Consider the following 20,166-nt stretch of genomic DNA (forward strand, 5'->3'; position numbering starts at 1 on the left):
GTTGTTGTTGTTGTTGTTGTTGTTATTATGGATAAAAGTTCCAGAGTACTAGTGGTTTTGCCAATCATAGAGTGGTCTTTTCACAAAGACCTTCTGAATTCATGATTTCCTGAACATCATAATGCCACTTAATTTCTTGTATGATTAATAAAAAAGAAAGAAACCCATTTCCTTTTCCAAGGACAAACTAATCTATCAATTTACTAATCTATTAACTTGTGCTTGGGATGTGCCACAGAGCACAGATAGTTGAACATAAGAGATGTGGACTGACGGATGCCTTCTTCATTGCCCGCTATGGAAGGAGAATTCCTTCTGCCATAGTCAGCAATGAAGGCCTCCCCTCTGTTTTCGAGATGAGATTGGACATTTAGCATGGGGTTTCTTGAAAAGTAGGAAGCAGTCACATACCATGAGACAGTTAACTATTTATTAAGTATTGCAATGGAAGTTGAAACCCATCTTCTAGGATGTTCATTGTGCTATTTTTGGTAAGCAGCCAAGGCTTTAGATGAGGGAACTGTGCACGTATTTTTGACACTACAAGGCATGGCTGGTGATTGGAGAATTGATCACAGCATTCTGAATGTGTCCTCGCACAGAGATATATTGGCACCTCCCCCTTTTGCAGCGTCTTGCCTCTTTGCATGCAGCCTGCAGCCATCATGGTTTACTTTGTTGCTGTGCCGCCTTGTAGACTCATGCAGAATTTGCTGCCAACCATTACTCAAGTCTCCTCCAGCATTATTGCTTCCCAGGTCTTGCCTCTTTGTATGTCTGCACTTTGGATTACCTTTGAATATCTGTATGTGTTTTCAAGTTGCTTCTCATTCTTCTGTGGTTCCCTCTCGGCCTCTTCCAGCCTAGTCCTAAAGCATGGCTACTTGGAAGTAAGTCCCTCCTAAGGTCTCTTGGGTCTTACTACCAAAAGAGCGTGCTGAGGATTGAAATTTTGATACTATTTATTTCTCTCTCCTCATTAACATTTGTAGGTCTTAACTATCTGCTTGCATCAACAGTAAATGCCTTTTGTAGAGCATCATAAAACCAAGCATACATATGACATTATGTAAGGTTTCTCATTCATCAACATAGGCCTTACAGCCACAGAGCTACAGAGGCCCTCCCAAGAGACAGCGTTTTCTAAACCTATAGACGGTTGCAATGATTAATTGCAGTGATTTTTTTGCAGTCTCCAATTTACACGCACTACACTGGCTTCTAAGTGTTTTATAAATGTGGTGCCAAGCAGACATTTGCATTCTCTTTGTTCCTTGGAATGAACCACCAGACAGTCTTTTTTGTGTGTGTGTGAGTCTTAGAGCAGTTTTTCCAAACTGCTTTCAGTGGCAAGGTATTGGATGTGTCTGCAGCAGCTGCCTTCTCCCAAAGGCCCCAGAACACACCGGGGAAGCTGTTTCGCTTTTCATACCAGGCAGTGTCCCTGTCTAGGATTCTTGCTCTGGGCTTTGTACTGGGAAAGTCTGTACCTCGTTAAAATTCTCTGCAATGCTGGGTCCAGATGCATGAGGGACATTGACTGTCTTTAAGCTTGCCATTTTAAGCCCCAAGCTGAAGTGTTAGCTGGAGTCACACAGTATCAGGTAACAGGTCCAGAATGCCAGTTCCAACTAACGAAAGCAGGGTCAGCCTCAGGGCAAACTAGACTTAAAGATCTATGAACAGGATGTTCTGCTTTTTTTTTTTTTTAATTAAAAGCCAACTTGAGAGGTGTGTGTAATTTGGATTACCGCAATGCGTAACCTGGTAGTTATATATTTTCCTCTGGGTGGTAATTAGCAGGGGGGTTGGGGGGAAGGGAATTTTAATCAAGAAAACAGTGTGGTGGAAGAGTTAATACCCTTTGCCCAGTGCCACAAGCACCATCCAAGTGGCACTACCATCACTACCTCCACCCCTCTGGTGGCTTTTATGTATTGAAAACTGGGATATCTGTGATATTTTCCAGTGCCATTTCTAGTTTGACCCTGAGGTTTTGAGGACCTAGGCTAATTCCCAGTAGGAGTTATTTAGGACAGCAGATATAAATGCAATAGAGCTTAATATCGCCATGATGTCTACTAGTAGGGCCTGGGTTTGTCAGAAGGCCCACTACTAACTTATCCTGAGTTTCATAAAATGTAAAGGGTTATTTTACTGTAGTACTGTATGGAGATGTCCACAGATTGTGCCTTCTCTTTCTTCATTGGCAAGCTGATGGAAGAGAGAACTGCTCTGAGTATTAGGTGGCTCAGTTTATACACTGCAAGGCCTGAGCTGTCCTTCTGAAGTTCTGCAATTGCTAAGTCGTCATCCTCTTCAGAGAGGTCTTTGGAGAACCAGGCAGAGGGCCTTCTCGGTAGTGGCGCCCGCCCTGTGGGACACCCTCCCATCATATGTCAAGGAAATAAACAACTACAGTGGTACCTCGCAAGACGAATGCCTCGTAAGACGGAAAACTCGCAAGACGAAAGAGTTTTTCGTTTTTTGAGTTGCTTCGCAAGACGAATTTTCCTATGGGCTTGCTTCGCAAGACAAAAACGTCTTGCGAGTTTCAATGCATTCCTATGGGAATTTGGTTCCAATGCATTCCAATGGGAATCTGTGCTTCACAAGACGAAAAATTCGCAAGACAAAAAAACTCGCAGAACGAATTAATTTTGTCTTGCGAGGTACCACTGTATCTGACTTTTAGAAGACATCTGAAGGCAGTCCTGTTTAGGGAAGTGTTTAACGTCTAATGTTTTACAATTTTTTATGGGTTGTAAGCTGCCCAGAGTGGCTAGGGAAAGCCAGCCAGATGGGTGGGGTATAAATAAATTATTATTATTATTATTATTATTATTATTATTATTATTATTATTATTATTCCACATTAGACCTGTTAGATACATGGTATTCCTGGACAGAAGGATCTGGCTAGGAGGCATAGAAGGAATAGGAGTTGAGTTACAATACCAGCTTTGCATAGGTTTATTATTATTATTATTACTGCTTATATACTGCTTTTGTCACAAGTTACTTGTAAGTGGTTTAGGTTTACAAGTGGAGACCATGTGTAAATGTTTGTAACCACACAAGGTATACCTTGGTGCAGACAGTCACACAAAGTAGAATGAGGTTGAGTAGCACTTATCTGGAATCCTGGCAGAGTGTCGCACTGTTCAGCCACAGGGTTTGGACCGTTATCCATCCTTGCCTTAGATCCTATTACTAGATGAGTTAAAGAACCACAGCAAAGCTCCAGATTTTACCATAGTTTTTTTAAAAAAAAAAAATCTTGTATTGGTTTGCATAATCTTAACATGGATTCAAAAGGCATTCTCTTCCAGTTCTGTCACCCATGAGATTGGGCTATATTTGAATAAGCCCTCTGGAGGCACATAGATCAGTATGGTCACCCCAGGTCTTTCAGACAGCTGAACAACTAGTCCCACGGGGAATTTTTAACACCTTTTATCTTTCTTCCTCCTGCCTCAGTCCCAGGAAGAAGTGTGTGATTTGCTGCATGCTGCTCCCTTCCAAAATATTTTGCCCAGGGTCTACATCAAAGGTAAGGAGTGGAGAGGTGGTCAGATGTCAGTCATTATTCCCACAGATGTGTTAAACCTATAGAGCTGCAGAGACATAGCTGGCAATCGATAAGTTTCAACGAAACTTGCTTAGGCCCTTAGCACTAGTCAGCCATTCATTGAACTGAATTTACTAGTCGCCCTGCTGAGCAGTCCTCATGAAAGGTAACTTTTCGCAACCCTTCTCGGCAAAAGCAAGATGTTTGCTTTCCAAACAAGATCCTTTTACAAGTGTGCTGGTGTTGCGGCTGTAAATCGCAGAGTCCCTTCTTCGCGATGCGCTACCCTGCTTTTGTTCCGTCACACTGGTCCCAGAATTGGATAATGGTTGGGAGGTGACTCTGAAATGCTGGAATTTTTTTTCCCGTTTTGCTTTCTCATTTCACTGTTTGCTGCTCGCTTAACAGAAGGAGAACGCTTGGAGGTACGCATGAAGCGTCTCGAAGCCAAATATGCCCCACTTCACCTGGTTCCCCTAATAGAGAGGCTGGGAACACCGCAGGTAAGGATGACATTGAAACCCACACGGGGTAACTAAAAATTTCACATTACCCCCCCCCCCACGCCCGCAATTCCCAGATTATCTCTGAGCTACTAGAAGTCTTTCTGGATACTGACACGGTATAGTTTGTCCATAGATATTTCACTGTTACCAAGCAAAATTAAATTAGCTTTAGTGAGGATCAGTGCACTGTGTGTGTTTCATGATGGCCCCTGATATCACTCAGAAGCTAACTACGGCAAAGATAAAAAAGAATCAGTTTGTTCCTGATTGCCACAATCCTGTTATTGGGCTATTCCAAATGGATTTTGAGTCAAAATACGGGTTCACATGAACAACCGCTCCTGTTTCAAATCTGCTGCCACATGATCACAAATAGGACCACAATTAAAACCCTGTCTCTTATTCCTGTAAAAGCCAGCACTGTGACATTGCAGTGGCAAATCTTCTATGCCCTGACACCTGGCTTATAGCATATTATAGCACTTCCGACATCAATTGTGATCAACTTGCCAGTTTCTCTGCCTCCAACATAATATGTCTAAGATACTTAAGAGTGTGTACTCTTCGTTGGCCATTTGGGGTAGTATCCAGCTAACTCATTCCATCAGTGCAAGGTTCCATCATTTGCACAACGGAACCTCTCCCCTTGTGAACCCTCAACTATTCTGGGGCTTTCTCCAACTCTCTGAAGGAGCTTTGAGGAGGGCACAGGGAGATGATGGGGGAGTTTTGTTGAGCAAGTGGAAATACTTGCATTGGCAGAACAAGTTAGTCAGATACCACCCTTGGTCTGAAAGTCACTATGCACATTATGTGGCAGGAAAACTTACATTTGCCACCTAGAGTACTCTCAACAGAGAGCTGCAACCAGTCCTGGATCTCTGAAGAGGGTACATCTGTCATGCATGTTTCCACATACAGTTAATTTTATGAGATGTATACCTAAAAATGATAGTTGTGCACCTAAAAAAGAACACAGGAAGTGGCTCTGAATGATTGTCAGCTCTAGAGGCAATAAGGAATTACTTCCAAGCAGATTGGCCTGGGAGATGTTCTTTCTTCTACAACAGGCGTTGTGAACCTGTGACCCTTCAGAGGTTGTTGAATGGTTGTCTTTCCCCAACCATTGGCCATATTGGCTGAGGCTGAAGGGATTTGGAGTCCAGCAACCTCTGGAAGGCCAAATGTTTCTTATCCCTTCTCTGCAGCCTGTGGCTTGGCTCACTTGCATGAGTCATCTGAAGCTATTTGCTCTACAGCGCACCTGCTCTCTGCTTGTGGTCTGGATTTTGAATGGGTGGTTTGGCTCGCAGCAGGTGACTGAAATAGGTGGAGCTTTCTTGCCTTTACAACCAGCAGAATGGGGGCGTTTTATTCAAAGAAAAAAATCATAAGGATGGTTATGTGTCTGCGGTTGTGTGCCTTTGTGTTTGTAATGCTTAGTTAACTGTCTGTATAGCTTTCCACTCAAATTTCCGAGTCTGTTAGCTTGTCCTATTATTTTCTACATCAATTTTCTTCATAGGGGAGATAAAACAGTAGAGTAACAAGCCAGAAAAAATTGAGCACTCTTGGTGATCCCATTGATTCAGTAAAAGAAATTTAAAGTGTACTCAGTGTATGCAATCAGTCCCACTGAGTTGAGTAGAACTTACTCTCAAGTATTCAGTATAGGGCTGCAGCCTTAAGCATATACAATGTATGACTGTGATCAGTGACAGGCAAGAGTGCTTAACTTATGGTCAAATTGAATGTGATGTAAGAGAGATGTGATCAGGATCTCCCTGGGGAACCCTTTTTCCAGTACCAGAAGCAGCTTGCCAGGCGGGGCAAATCCACTATGCTAACTTCCTAGCATGTGAGTCAGTGGTGCTTTCCCGCAGGGAGAGGTGGCAAGAGGCTGACAATGCCAACCTCCTTGCCGCACCATCTCCCTTCCTGGCACCTGCGAGTTCCTTGCCGCTGCTGAATGGTTTTCCATGGCCTCCCACCCAGGCACTTCTCCACATCCACAGACCATTTAACTGGGAATGCCTATAAGAATTTTCTGGTCCTAATGTACACCATTATCTTTTTGAATGCTGCCGCCAGTGATTATTTAATCGAGGACAAGGCTATCAATATTAATGGCTAATAGTTGTGATGGCTGTATGTAGTCACTGGGGAACAAAAGCAGGTTGGGGCTCTTGGCCTTGGGTCCTGCTTGGAAACTTTACTGAGACATCTGGTTGGTCACTGGGAAACAGGATGCTGAACTAGATAGACCCCTGCTTGGATCCAGCAGTGTTCATCTTACATCATCCAAAGACCCATCTCTGCCAAGTAATCTATTATATTGTGTTCTGTTTCCTTAATCAAAGGAATTAGGCTGACAACCAAGGCAGTAGATTCAAAAACATGTATAAGCAGTTAGAGAGCTTTGGATGCGCAGTTAACCATCCATTACATACATAAAATAGTGGGATAGTAGGGCATAGGAATTCAACATTACAGTCTTCCAACCGTCCCATCAGCGCAAGTGTTTCAGCTTGCCCAGGAGAACAATCTCCCCTCTCTTCCCTGCACATGATGTTCTGGGGGTTCTCCAGTCCTCCCAGAGCCAGTTTAGGAGGACATGGAGGAGGAGAGGGGTTAAAGTCCCATTGCGCCAGCAGGACTCATCACACCAGTTCCTGCGAGTGCAGCTGCTTTGTTGAATGTGGCTCTCTTTGTTGAATTTGTCCTCCTAACTAGCTTATTCATTTACTTCTTACTAGATTTATTTGAGACTTTCAAACACCTAAACATAGCATTTCTTCAAACCCTGATTTCAGGAGGGCTGTAAATATTCCCTGTGCCCATGTAGAAAGAACAAGGAAAGGGGAAGCTATATTTTGCAAGTCTTCTTTCAATTTACGTTGTCCCAGTAATCCTAATTCTGTTTCGAAGAAGTGCATTCCGCAACCCTCAACACACATTTAATGTAATGTTTGATGCCGGCAGATCACTCTTGTGTAATTCATTCTCTCTCTCTCTTTCTCCAAAGAGAGCATTGAAAGACTGTGCAGATTGGACTTCCACATGGAGCACTTGCCTCAGACGTTATGTGCATTCGCAGCTCCTACTCCTTTGTCATGGGGGGGAAATTGTTGGTCTGCATATGCACATAAACAACCCAGGGCAAGAGGCGCACAAATCCCGTCAACTTCTTCATAGGCACAGGAGCCACAGACCTGCTTCCTTTGTATCCATTTATACCTGATTAATAGGAGGAGTTAGTTGCTGTGAGACAACTGTCCAAACCTGGGGTGGGCGAACTTCCCATTCAGTTGATGAAAGTAGGTTAGTTGGCCTGTTTTAAGAGCTGTATTCCACCAGTGCTTCCCATGATAGGGCAGAAGTTAGTATGAAGGGCAGAAATGGATCTCTCCACATTCAGGCATGTACACAATGGAGAGCTGCATGCATCTTTGCATTTTATTGTGGGAAATGTCAGAAGAACATCAACAGTACTTGGCTCCAATATACATTGAGAATGGTAACAGAGCTTGGCCCACGGAAGGTTCCTCCACCCATTTTTTTTGCCCTCTCCCCTTCATCCTCCCATACCAAAGCTTTTAAGTAAGGCTTTCTGGGGGAAGGAGCGGGTGAGAAAGTCACATTCCACCAACTTCCTTCCCCTGGTTCTTCTTCGGATCCAAGCCTCTATCTGAAAAGGTTCTGTACAGTAATTTGACTTTCCTCTCTTCACACTTGCTTTCTGTTGAGTATTAATTACTTCTCCAACAGAATGTCCTTGTAGCTGTGTCTTAGATAACACTGGTGGAACTCCTAATCTTAGCATTTACCAACTGAAAAATAGATGGTGAGTTGAGATAGTATCAGGTCTGGGAAACTTTCTGGGAACGTTGGGAGTCTGTTGGTACTCTGCAGCCAGGTAGGGGAGCCTCTGACCCTCTTGTTGGTGTATTTTTACTTTAATGAAGAATTCTAGCTGCATCTGAACACCACTGTTCACCACTGTTACAAACAACAGCTGCTCAACCCATTCAGCAGCAATGGGATTTACCCTTGGGGGGGGGGTTATGTATGATTCCCACTTAAGAATCCTTGATATGCAAGAACTAAGAAACATATGGAGTTAACATTTCCAGGCCTATAAATGCCTTACTGTACATCACTTGTCTTACTCCTGGATAGGACAGTCTAGTCATAATTTTCTCTGTCTTCCAGTTTTAGTCGGTGAAGATACAAAAAGAAAAAGGGTGAATGTGTTTTTTAAAAATGGACCAGTTTTACTTAAAGTCAGCCATGCCAAGAATCCAGAATTGAAACAATTCCATGTTACATACCAAAAATTCAGATACAGCTCACCACCATTAGGGAATGATGGATGGGTCTTTAATGGGATTGTTGACATTCTGGTCATAAAGTTGTGTGAAGCTGGAGCAATATGACGAATGGCTTGTGCCAAAATGGTGCTGCAACATCCCCTTCAAAGCGAATAGGTCAAATCCATCCTGCTGTGCTTTTGGTTGGTTGCAACTACATTATCAGCAGTTACTGCTATATACCACCTACATAGGGTTGAGATGACATAACTGTATGATGGCTGAAGTGCCTTTAGTTGTTCCCCGTGCTGCCACATCTCATCCTGCCATCCTGCCTCCCATTTCTGTGCTGCGTATTTGTATTCTACTCATCTTACTGTTCTACATCAAGCAAAAGCTTACAACTTAGGAGTGCAATTCTCCAGGCAGTGGTCCTGTGTGACCCTCCTTCATTTCAGTCTGCAAATACACTGCCCTGTTTCTATTGTAAAATGTGGAGGGGGTCCCCTCTAGCAGTGAGTGTTAGAAAACTGGGTGGGTGGAGGAATCTTAACTTGTCAATGCTTTTTAAATTCATCTTTTGAGATTATTAACAAATGGGAGAAAACCTATTTACCCATTTATCTTATTTTTAACCAGCCATCAATTTCTAGTCAATATAACTAAAATACATACAAAACAATGATTGGAACCCTGGTTCCCTTTTAGTATCTGTCTGAATTTAAAATATTCATAGAGGATGACATCCCTGATCATCAAAGCTAAACTTTCACATTCAATTGTATATTTTAAAACATCCTAAAGAGCATATATCAAATAACTAGTGTGGATGTGCATATTTTGATTATTATTTCACAATAACCTGCTGTTATTAACAACAGTCTAATGAATAGGCATGTAAAAGACATGATCATAATATAACGTACGCTACAAACTGCAGTAACAAAGCGCCCTTGCATAGCAGTACTTTGCTGCCAGGCATTAAGTATGCAGAAACAATAAAATGTGCAGGAAATCTTGAAGATAATAATAATAATAAAAAAGAAACACCTGTTAGAGAAGCAAATTTCAGCTTCTCTTTTCCACCACACTCTTGGTTATCCTCAAAGTAATGAATATTTGGATAAAGGAAGGATGCTTTTGACAACTCACTCCTAATCTAAATAACAAAAGTACCTCGATGTTCTTAAGCACAAATTAAGGGCAAAGGAAACTCCTACAAGAAATATTATTTCCAAGTGCAAAACACAGGAAAGAAAAGGTCAACGTGATGAGCATTCGTATGGAAAGTGACGTTTTACACCTTCTTTTATTCTTGGGCTTCTCTTCCTCCTCAGCAAATAGCCATAGCCCGTGAAGGAGACTTGCTGACCAAGGAGAGGTTGTGCTGTGGCCTGTCCATGTTTGAGGTTATCCTGACTCGCATTCGGAGCTACCTCCAGGACCCCATCTGGCGCGGGCCTCCCCCTACCAATGGCGTCATGCATGTTGACGAGTGCGTTGAGTTCCACCGGCTCTGGAGTGCCATGCAGTTTGTGTACTGCATTCCTGTGGGGACAAATGAATTCACTGCTGAGTGAGTAGGCCTGCACTGGGTTGCATTGAGTTCTAATGATCATGTATTAGATGATCTTTCCCCACAGCCAGGAAAGCTATAGCAAATACCTCCTTACTTGAGGTTTGCTTCTACATGCAGGAATGTGGGCCGCTTTACTAATGACTGGACACTGTATCTCTGATGCCAGGAATGGGGTCTGGGATTCTCTAGTGATAGTCAAGTGAGTTATCTTTTGAATGACTCTGACCTATTTGGCCTAAGACAAAGCACTGGCTTTCGTTATACTGGCTTCTGAGTTGATTTACTCATGGACTGATACTTGTTGTTCTCTTAACATAGAATCAAGCAACCAGGAATTCTCAGGACAAGCAACTCAATAACACCATGCCAGCCAGTCATTCTCGATAAGTAATTTCTTCTATGTCCCATTTCCCTCCAGGCAATGTTTTGGAGATGGGCTGAACTGGGCTGGCTGCTCAGTCATAGTCCTCCTGGGACAGCAGCGTCGCTTTGATCTCTTTGACTTCTGTTACCACCTGTTAAAAGTGCAGAGGCAGGATGGGAAAGACGAAATCATAAAGAATGTGGTAAGTCTGGGGGTGAACACTGAGCTGAATGTCAGGTTGCTTGACTATTTAGCTTAATATTGTCTACTCCAGTGGTTCCCAATTAGGGGTCCAGGGACCCCTGGGGGTCTGTGGAATGTACCCAGGGAGTCCACGGCCCTTACCCTTGCCTCTCCTCCCCAACTAATTTTTTGTCATTTTTGCATGGGAAATATCACAAATTTTATGGTCTGTTTTTTAGTGTATCTAAAATCCTTTGCTTATTAGGGGCTACCCCACAAGTCCATGGCTTGGCTTTTGAAAAATAGGAGGTCCTCAGTAATTAGTTAATTGGGAACCACTGGTCTACTCCAACTGGCATTGACTGACTGTGGTCTGAGACAGAGATATTTCACATCACCTGCTACCTGGAGTGGAACACAAGAAGCTGCCCGGAGACCCCCGGGTTATAGGGTGGTTGTTGTTTAGTCATGTCTGACTCTTCGTGACCCCATGGACCAGGCACTTCTGTCTTCCACTGCCTCCTGCAGTTTGATCAGACTCATGTTCGTAGCTTCAAGAACACTGTCCAACCATCTCGTCCTCTGTCGTCCCCTTCTCCTTGTGCCCTCCATCTTTCCCAACATCAGGGTCTTTCCCAGGGAGTCTTCTCTTCTCATGAGGTGGCCAAAGTATTGGAACCTCAGCTTCAGGATCTGTCCTTCCAGTGAGCACTCAGGGCTGATTTCCTTCAGAATGGATAGGTTTGATATACATGGTGGTATATAAATTCAATTGATGATGATGATAAGCACCTCTGGGCTGGGGAACCTTTCTCGCTTTGTGGGCCAGATCTTTATCTGGATCTGCCTCATGGCCCAAATTTGACAGGCAGGCAGGGCCATCCACCTGTCAGTCAAGTGATGTCATTATGTTGCTAATAGATACGTAGGAAATAAGAGGTGTTAGTGGCATTTTGGCTCTGCAAAAAGCTAGGAAGGAACTGTGTCAGCTATTAGTTTCTCTAGATGTCTTCGCTCCAGCCTATCAGCATTAGGCTAGCTGTAGAAGCAGAGGTCTGAAAGCTTCATTGCTCTTTGCTTTGCCTGTCTTTTCATTTCTTCTCTAGCCTCTTAAAAAAATGGCTGACCGGATCAGGAAGTACCAGATTCTGAACAATGAGATTTTTGCCATCCTGAACAAGTACATGAAGTCAGTGGAAACAGACAGTTCTACAGTCGAGCATGTGCGCTGCTTCCAGCCCCCCATCCACCAGTCCTTGGCCACCACCTGTTAAATAGTCCGTGCTGGAAATGAAATGTGAGCATTTGTGTCTCTACATCTGAAGTCAGTGAGGAAGGAGCGACTGGATCTCAGAGGCCTGGAAGGGAAAACCCTGAGAACACAGATCTGTCAACAGTGCAGACTTGGATGGACCCAGTATACAAAGAAGCATTTTCCTAGAAGGCCTGTTTTGAATGCATGTTCTTCTATAGTATCTTTCTGGTTGGTTTTACCCATAGCTTTGAAAATGTGGTGAGATGGAGCAAAATGTGGTTTTTTCTCCTGTGGTATCGTCAGCTTTTGTGATGACCAAGAACAACCCAATCAAGCACAAAACTTTATGGCCCTTAAAAGAGTTGTTGTTTTTTGGGGGTGTTACAGTTGAAGCAGTCATCGCTTCAGTGTGTTGCAAGTCTTCCGCTTGATGCACCATGCGACTGAAAAGCCTTCCTGCTTGATGGGAAACAACAGCTTAAATGTTTAAAACATTCAGAAATGCTAAGTTGTTCCTGCAATAGATGATAAAGAGCTGTGTGATTTTCACAAGCAAAAAAAAAAATCAGGTTCTTTTAGAGATGGAATATTGACTATCATTCTCCACCTGGAATTAGAGGACTTTTCGTCATTGCCTTGTTGTCCTCTGCCCTTCTAAAATTGTTTTGGGTGCAATCTTGTGCACAATTAGCTGGAAACAAGCCACATGTATAGGACAGTGCTATTAACCTTTCTAAGTTTACTTAAGCAGTGGAGCATTGACAAAAGAGTCTTCTCATATTTTGAATTGATTATCACTGCTTTGGTGGCCCTGTATAATACCTTCCCCTTAACCAAGTACTGTTGGCAGTAGTTTTACCTGAGCATCTAGAATTTTAAACAGCCAGGAGAAGAGGCACTGGTTGTCATGACCCAGACTCTTGATAAAGTTGCCAGGTCAAGGAACTAGTAAGTTCTTTGAGAAATACGATTGATACATTCTTTGGGATATAGTCAACAGAATAATGAGATCAATACACTTCCCCATTCTGGGAAAATATATGACATTTGGTAATCGGTTCAGACTTAACTTTGGAAACAATGCTAAAAAATAGATTCGGCATGACGTCAGGGCATTTAGAAACAAACAAAAGGCAGCAGCTTATATATCATTAATATGTATGGTTCCAAAGGCATGCAGAATTTCAACAAAAGTTTAAAATCGCCCTGTCATAACCCTGTAGAACAAAGAGGTAAACATAGGAATTTCTGTGTGAACGATTCACAGAATTGGAGGTCCAGGCGAGACTCAAAAGTTTATGCTTCTGCAGTTCCCTGCACCAAAGGAAACCTCCTGTCACCAGTGTACCCTAGAGCTCAGATGAGAGTGTACTACCTGTAGGAGGTAGAAACAAGAAAGGGATGTGTATGGGAGGAGAAAGCCTGGAGAGAAAATACCAGAAACAATGCAAAGAAGCCATGCGACAATGCTACAGAGAAGTCTCTCCAAACTAATGAGAAAGTTTAGAACAAGTCTGCTGAGACAGGTACCAAAGTTTAGGGCTGTATAATAGCGTGAAATGAAAATAAAGTTCTATAAGATATTGAGAGAAGAATTAGTTTCTGCTAGGCTATCATAAGGCACTTGAGTTATTTACCATGCAAGTTTCCTGTCCCCCCGTTGCCTACCGTGACTATTTAAGGTTTTCAGAATTGCAACCCTTTAATATTTAGGTAGTTTAGATTGAATTTCCTACAAGGAAAAGGCAGCATTTTATCTCCCTTCTGATTTGCTCTAAAGATTTCAGAATAAAGCATTAAGGAAATATTTAAAATGCAATCTATTAGACAAAGGGCACACAATGCACCAGAAAGTTCTCCTATACAAGCCACAAAACAATGAAAGGGAGAAGTGCAGGAGCATAACCATGTTCACTTCACTGGGGCTTGCTCAGGAAAACATCCTGGTCGATTGTTGAAGGAATGTATATGTTGGTGTGTTGCCCTAATTTTTACCCTGTCAGGCTCCATCATTGTCAGGGCAGATGTCAGAACATTTATGCATTTATCCCAAACTCCAGACATTTAGTTCTTTAGTCTAACTTTTGCCAAGAGAAATTGCCACTTTAAAAAAAAAGTGTTGGTTTCTTAAAAAAACAACCAGGTGTTTTAGGTCTGTGTTTTTCTTCCTTCGTCTCACCATAAAGCTGATACAGTACTTAATTGCTGGTGTTTGGTTCATTGTCACAGCATGATGACAAATCTTACGAAGCCAGAGACTCAGCATTTTTTTCCTCCTTGAGGGCGCATGAAGTAGAAACCTCTTAATTGTCTGTGTCAGGGACAGGAAGAACATTCTGTTTCAAGGGACAGCAACGACAATAGAATTATTACCATGAGGTATGTTTCCTTTGGCAAATACCTTTATTTCCTTAAAGGATCTCATCTTTTTCCAAAGTAACCAATAAATATCCCTCCACAGAATCTGGGGAGCATGTTTGCAGCATTTCAAACTGCAAGATACATCTTGCGATGTGGAATTAAGGCAATGCTCAGAAAAGTAACCTGAAGACTCTTAACTCAGGCAGAAACAAACAAAGGGGCTTGGAAGTCCAAAGGGGGGAAATTAGCTTCCAGCAAATCCCATCTTAAATATCTAATGCAACAATTAAAGTGCTTCGGGGTTGTTGTTTTTGAGAGCACATATTGTCAGTTTAGCTGAATTTCATTCTCTTCATGCACCTTAGTAACCCTCAACTTCAGATTTGCAAAACTGAACCAAACACTATGTAAACACCCCAGAGTTAGAATCTGAACACATCTAATGAAATAGACAAATAGGATGCTGTTCATTTTTATTTTTATTCCCACAGCCTTTTCAAAATAAAATTCAATCTTTTTGTGGTGGTTACTTAACAGAGCATGATACCACAGGTGTAAACACTCAGGCCACTTGAGAAAGACATTACAATCCAGAACAAATGCCATTCCGAGCCCTACTCTGTAGTATCAGCTGCAATATGTTATATTTAACAGCCCATATCCAATAGAAGAGTCAACTAGATGATCATAATTCCAATAATCGTTTCCAGTTCTATGAAATGGAATTTTTAGCTATGCTCACACATTGCATTTTAACACTGTTACTCACACATGGGTTGTGGGTTACTCTCTGTTGAGATCAATGCTATTTATAGGGAAATCCTAAATGCTTTAAGTACACAAGTGAGAAGGAAAACAGGGTTGACTTCTGAGTCTTTGAGTGTGGGGAAAACTCAGGGTAAGTTTAGCGTATTTCCTAGAGTTTCTAAAGTATCTGTCCAACATGGTTTCCTTTCTCCCAGGATGTTTTTGCCCTGAGATTTCCATCTTTTTAAATCCCAGCAAAGAATCCCAGTGGCCTTCATAGGATGCTCTTTATGAGATAGTTCTGGTCCTCCTACTTGCAGACTAAATAATGAAGTTGTTATCAAAGAGTGAGTTGAGTGAATCAGATTTTCCCCCATGCTAAAAAAGAAATGTGACATCTTAAGTCTGTCCCCAACTGTGTGTGAAGATATACTGTTCCACAGGAACACTATGCCACAAGAAACAAATAAAATGTAATAATTAAGAATACTTGCAAGAATGTTCCCCGGAAGATGCTGTGGATGCATCTCTCCTGTGATCCAGTGTTCTGTCCTAGCCTTCCCATCAACATCTACTGTAAGAGGATAATTCTCACATAAAGTGCCATTACTTGCCTTCCAAGAATGCCCAGAACAATGAGTCATACAGAAGCACGGAGTGGAACTCCTCTGAGGACAGACAGTTCTTACTCCAGGCACATAGCTTATGGGGGAGTAAGCATGAAATGAACTTCCTATTTTATTTAAAAAGAAAAAGGTGTTTCTCACCTATCAGAATTACAAACCCTGGATCAGTGATCCTTATCTTTTCCCCTGTAGGTGGAAAAGCATACTGGAGAGGCCCAATGGCTTGGACCTAAACTCATCCTGTGCCAATGGAATGCAAGTAAACCTCCTAGAGTTCTGCTGATTTTTCAGCCTTGGGTAGGCCATGCCATGCCCAGCCTTTTTGGGTGTGTGTATGGTGGCGGGGACACAGTGAAAAGGAGACAGGCCAGGAAAGCCCCATTGCATGAGCAGAATTCTGCATGTACTTCTCTGGATCCAGCCCATAATATTTTTGAATAGACCAGTGGCTGAAAGAGAAAGGGCTAGGCAAAGAATGGGGAATGATCTGGGCTCCCCTTCCCCCATGCCCACCTGTCATTCCCCTGGCATCATATGACATCAGGTTATTCAAGCTTAAAAGGAAGAATTGGAAGTGCTCTATGCTCCCAATTATTCCTTTGCTTCCACAGCTTACAACTCAAGCCGTAGCTGCAAAGGTTCCTGTGGAAAGCGAGGCTTGCTCTTGGTGATGTATTTAAATTCATGGCTGACTGCAGGCCCGGCGTTCCACAGGGACTGGCTCCCCTCTGATCAGGAGCTTCTGAATACAACCAGTCCCAATGGGGCTTGTGTTTGCTGCCAGATTTAAAAGGCACAGCTTCCAAGCCTTCCTTGCCGTAAAATAGCTGGGAGTCTCCTTTAAGGCTTCCGGTCATTCCTTTGCAGGTATGGCCCTACACAACCTTGAGGATGTCTGGGTGGACACGTCTGGGGAGGGGATGGCCTTGTGAGCAAAATTAGAACCTCTAGAAGACCAAATTTGGCACACAGACCGTATGTTCCCTGTCCCTTAGTTAGGCTGCCCTAACCCCATCCTTACCACTGTCTCAAGTCTTGATTGTCGCTTCCAAGGCTGTTTTTCAGTAAAAATAAAATAAAAACAAGCACCATGTTTAGGGGCCGGGAAAGAAACATGCAATGGTGTGCAACATGCCATTTGGCTTTTTAAGTGTTTCTGGTGGGAACCAGGAAACCACAAAGGTACGTACCACAAGGTAGGGCCTGACAAAAGGATAAACCAAGCCTTGAGGATGTAGACTCCAGATTACTTCAGCAATGATGATGAAGAGCTGTGGCCCTTTCAGGCTTTAAACAGTCTTATCAGGTTGATTTTTTGTGACTTGAAGTTAAAGAACAAACTCTCTGCACTTCAACCATGTTCCCTTTACCAACAGAATTTGTCAGAAGTGTCAGTGGTCATATTAATTCCTATTCTCTTCTGTATTATTCTGGTTTTAATTGATATTTGTCTATTTGAGAACATGAGCAAGGTGCTGTTTTTAAGAACAGATGTTTTTAAAAAAGGACTTTGCATAATTCTTTCAAATGTATCATATTTGTATGAAGACTTGTCCAGGACTTTTTTGTACAATGAATTTACATTTATTTATGGTGCGGTATATTCACAGTAGTGATCAACTATGGTGTTTGAATTCTTGAATCATATTTGCTATGCAGCGGGAAATGATATATCTTGTTTTGTATTTTTGTTCCTTCATCATTGGTCAACAGAAGTTCTTCATTTCCATTCAAAATGCTTCTGTATCGATAAGACACCCTGTGTGTGGTGACATGATGACCTGTATTGCAACTTCAAACAATATGTACAGCAAAGCTAGGATGAATCCTGTTAACAAGGGAAAAATAAAAGTTGAGTCATAAATGGTTTGAATGAAAGAGTGACAAAGTTGCTGTAGCATTATTACAAAAACAGGTGGTTTGGGGTATGAGGCGAATCAACCCAAATTGGGGCTTATACAGGTCTCAGTGCTACACTTAGATCTGGGGATTCAAATCTTCCCAGCTGTAGTTCCCTTGCCCATCCAGTTGCCACAATACTCGTCACTGCCATGTTCTTACTATGCTTATAATTCAGCAAGCACAGTGTCAGGAGCAAGACAGCAATAAACCACCCCATAGTGGAATGTCAGGCCTAACAAGCACAGTAGCTCATCCCCAGTAAGTCTTGCCCCATGGATCTGTTGCAAAGACTGAAAGTCCTTGCCTCTCTAGAGCCATTTAAGTTCCCTCTCTCCAGGGCTTTTTCAAGCAATTGGAGATTGCACCTGTGTGAAGCCAACCTCTCTTCCACCCTTTTCATGCCTCTCTGAATGCAAGAATACAATAGCCACTGGAGCTCACAGAAAGTGTGGGCTGAGGTAAATCTCCCTAGCAAATTTCACCCCAGTTACATGAGCACTAGGTACACTGCACTCTCAGCCCTCCCCCTGTTTATGGATATACTAGTAATAATAACCTACCGTCGAGGGCTGTTGTAAAGATTACTGAGATTATTTGTTCAGAGAATTTCAGATACAGTATATCAGTAACCTTTTCAACATAGTCAAGAGCTATCTTTCTATTGCAGACGGAGAAGGGAACTGAGGCTAAATGTAGTTTACCTCAGACCACCATTCTCTCACATATATACACACACAAAAATAATGGCTTTGTGTGTATGTCAGTCTTCGTAAGCTTAGTTAAGTCCTCTCTCCTTTACAGTACTAGTGTGTAAAATGTTTTCCCCTCTGGAAAGCAAACATGGCCATTTCATTTCTCCAAAGCAATTGGATAATATTCACCAGGGAAGCAATAATTTCTGTTACAGCCACACAATGAAAAATTTAGCAATGAACCTTTTTTTAAAAAAAAGTATTGTTTTCAAAAACTTACAATAAAAACAACCGACCACAATATTCACGCAGAGCATGTTAGAGAGAGATGCCTGTATCACTTTACAGATCACTAACCACTTTTGCAACTGTGATTCCTCTTGGATATAACCCCTCCACATTGCCAAGTGAGCTGGGTGGGTGGGGGATGGGACCTCCCATTTAGTTACGAATGTGAGAAGCCGAAACCACACCCCATCACAATGCTCCTTTTTCACAATGCCTCAAAGCACCTGATTTTGCTGTGTGATACCCTCTCATACACCTGTGTCCCGAGCGTTGAGCCAAGCCTCCTGCAGGAGGAATTATCCTTGAATGTCCAGATCAATGGCAAAAAGTGCAGTATGGTGAGGGACCGATTGCTGGTACCCTGAGTTGTTCCATATCTCCCCATACAGCCAAAGAACATACCAGAAGGGACAAAAACCTGTGTTAACCTACACTCCAGATACTTACAGTTGCCTCAGCCTCACAGCACACCATTTCCAAACCAGTATTTCAGGTGTGGCTGCATTGCTAAGAGACCAGTGTTCTGCAGTGAAGTTTCATTAGGAGGGATGGAGGGGGGACTTGTAAAACGGGACTCATTTGTCAAATGCATGTACTGTATTCAGATCCCTTTTCCATTCCAAACTGCATCAGGTAGGGGGAAATCATACTTCTTGTTATGATACTGTTTGAATTGCTTGAAATTCAAATACTGTAGCCTGGACCACAAATAGGAGAACAATCTAATACGGAAAGAGAAGAATATCTATGATTTTTTTTCCCCACCCTCTGGCGGGCATGTAAACACTGAATATTTATTATCCGTTTCCACCTGTAGAAAGAAGAATTTGGTAGAGGGAGGAACTGTGCCAATAGTACAAAAAACTCTAGCCAGCTTGGTCAATTGGATGACCTGGTACAAGTCATTCTCTCTCAATGTGTAGGATAGGAAATGAGGTTGAATAGCTTCAGTTAAAGAACTTCAATCTATTGGGCACTCTAATTGTATCATCATTATAATAACAAATCATTCAAAAGGTGCCCCTGTAGCAGACTGGCCACTCGGATTGAAAGGATACCCCAATTTCCACCAAGCCCAAGACTTTCCAGGTGCATACTGCATAAACAGAAGCACTTCACACACAGCCTCTCAGCAATACAAGCAAGTCTTATGTCACAGGATATGGTGCTTTCGGTGTCTCTTAGTGTTAAAGATATCAGGCATGACCCATGGGCCAGGTGTCACCTGGGATAAAAATCATTCCCCCAGGAAGGGCATAGTTCCATGCGGAGCTGGACTTTCATTCCAAGGGCCTGAAACTACTGTCCCTCTCTCTCTTTCACACCAGTCCAGGACAGCTGTAGTCCCATACCCTGGAAATGGTCCAAAGAAAATCACAAAGAAACAGCCTAGAAGGGGGGAACCAATTTCAACCATAGCCTATGAAACTAATTTAAAGGGGATGGGCCAAAGCACTGAAAAGGGGAGCATCCTTTGGGATCAGCTTTACTGGCAGCACAGCCCACCACCCTGACAGCTGTAGTTTTTATTGTTCCTTTCTGGCACCAGAACAAGGTATGCCAAGGGGGGGCGTGTCCTGCACAGCAGCCGCCACTCAAGCTGATGGAAAGTCCCAGCAGGGCCTAGACCTGATGATAAAATGTCAGCCCAGCAAGAACTGTCTATAGGAGATGCTGAAATTGGACCCCGGGACCTTTTGCATACAAAGCATACAGTCCCTGTCTATAAACTTGCTCACCTTCTCTGTGGGAATTGGATGTTTCAATGGTGTACGTGCATAG

At 42.6% G+C, this 20,166-nt stretch overlaps 1 protein-coding gene across 4 annotated transcripts in view; it reads left to right on the forward strand.

Moving 5' to 3' along the window:
• Window positions 1-15,205, forward strand: part of CYFIP2 (cytoplasmic FMR1 interacting protein 2) — a 64,763-nt gene extending 49,558 nt beyond the window's left edge. For 3 of the 4 annotated variants that reach the window (XM_081900995.1, XM_081900993.1, XM_081900994.1), the window contains exons 27-31: window positions 3,481-3,553; window positions 3,980-4,074; window positions 9,725-9,963; window positions 10,385-10,532; window positions 11,620-15,205. In XM_081900995.1, the coding sequence (XP_081757121.1) occupies window positions 3,481-3,553; window positions 3,980-4,074; window positions 9,725-9,963; window positions 10,385-10,532; window positions 11,620-11,787 (723 nt within the window). In that variant the 3' untranslated portion in view covers window positions 11,788-15,205. The remainder of the gene's footprint in view (window positions 1-3,480; window positions 3,554-3,979; window positions 4,075-9,724; window positions 9,964-10,384; window positions 10,533-11,619) is intronic. The other variant, XM_081900996.1, reaches the window with a different exon arrangement.
• Window positions 15,206-20,166: the final 4,961 nt, after the last annotated feature.

Source organism: Podarcis melisellensis (genome assembly GCF_964234715.1).
Source record: "Podarcis melisellensis genome assembly, chromosome: 2".
In the NCBI taxonomy this organism is placed as follows: domain Eukaryota; kingdom Metazoa; phylum Chordata; class Lepidosauria; order Squamata; family Lacertidae; genus Podarcis; species Podarcis melisellensis.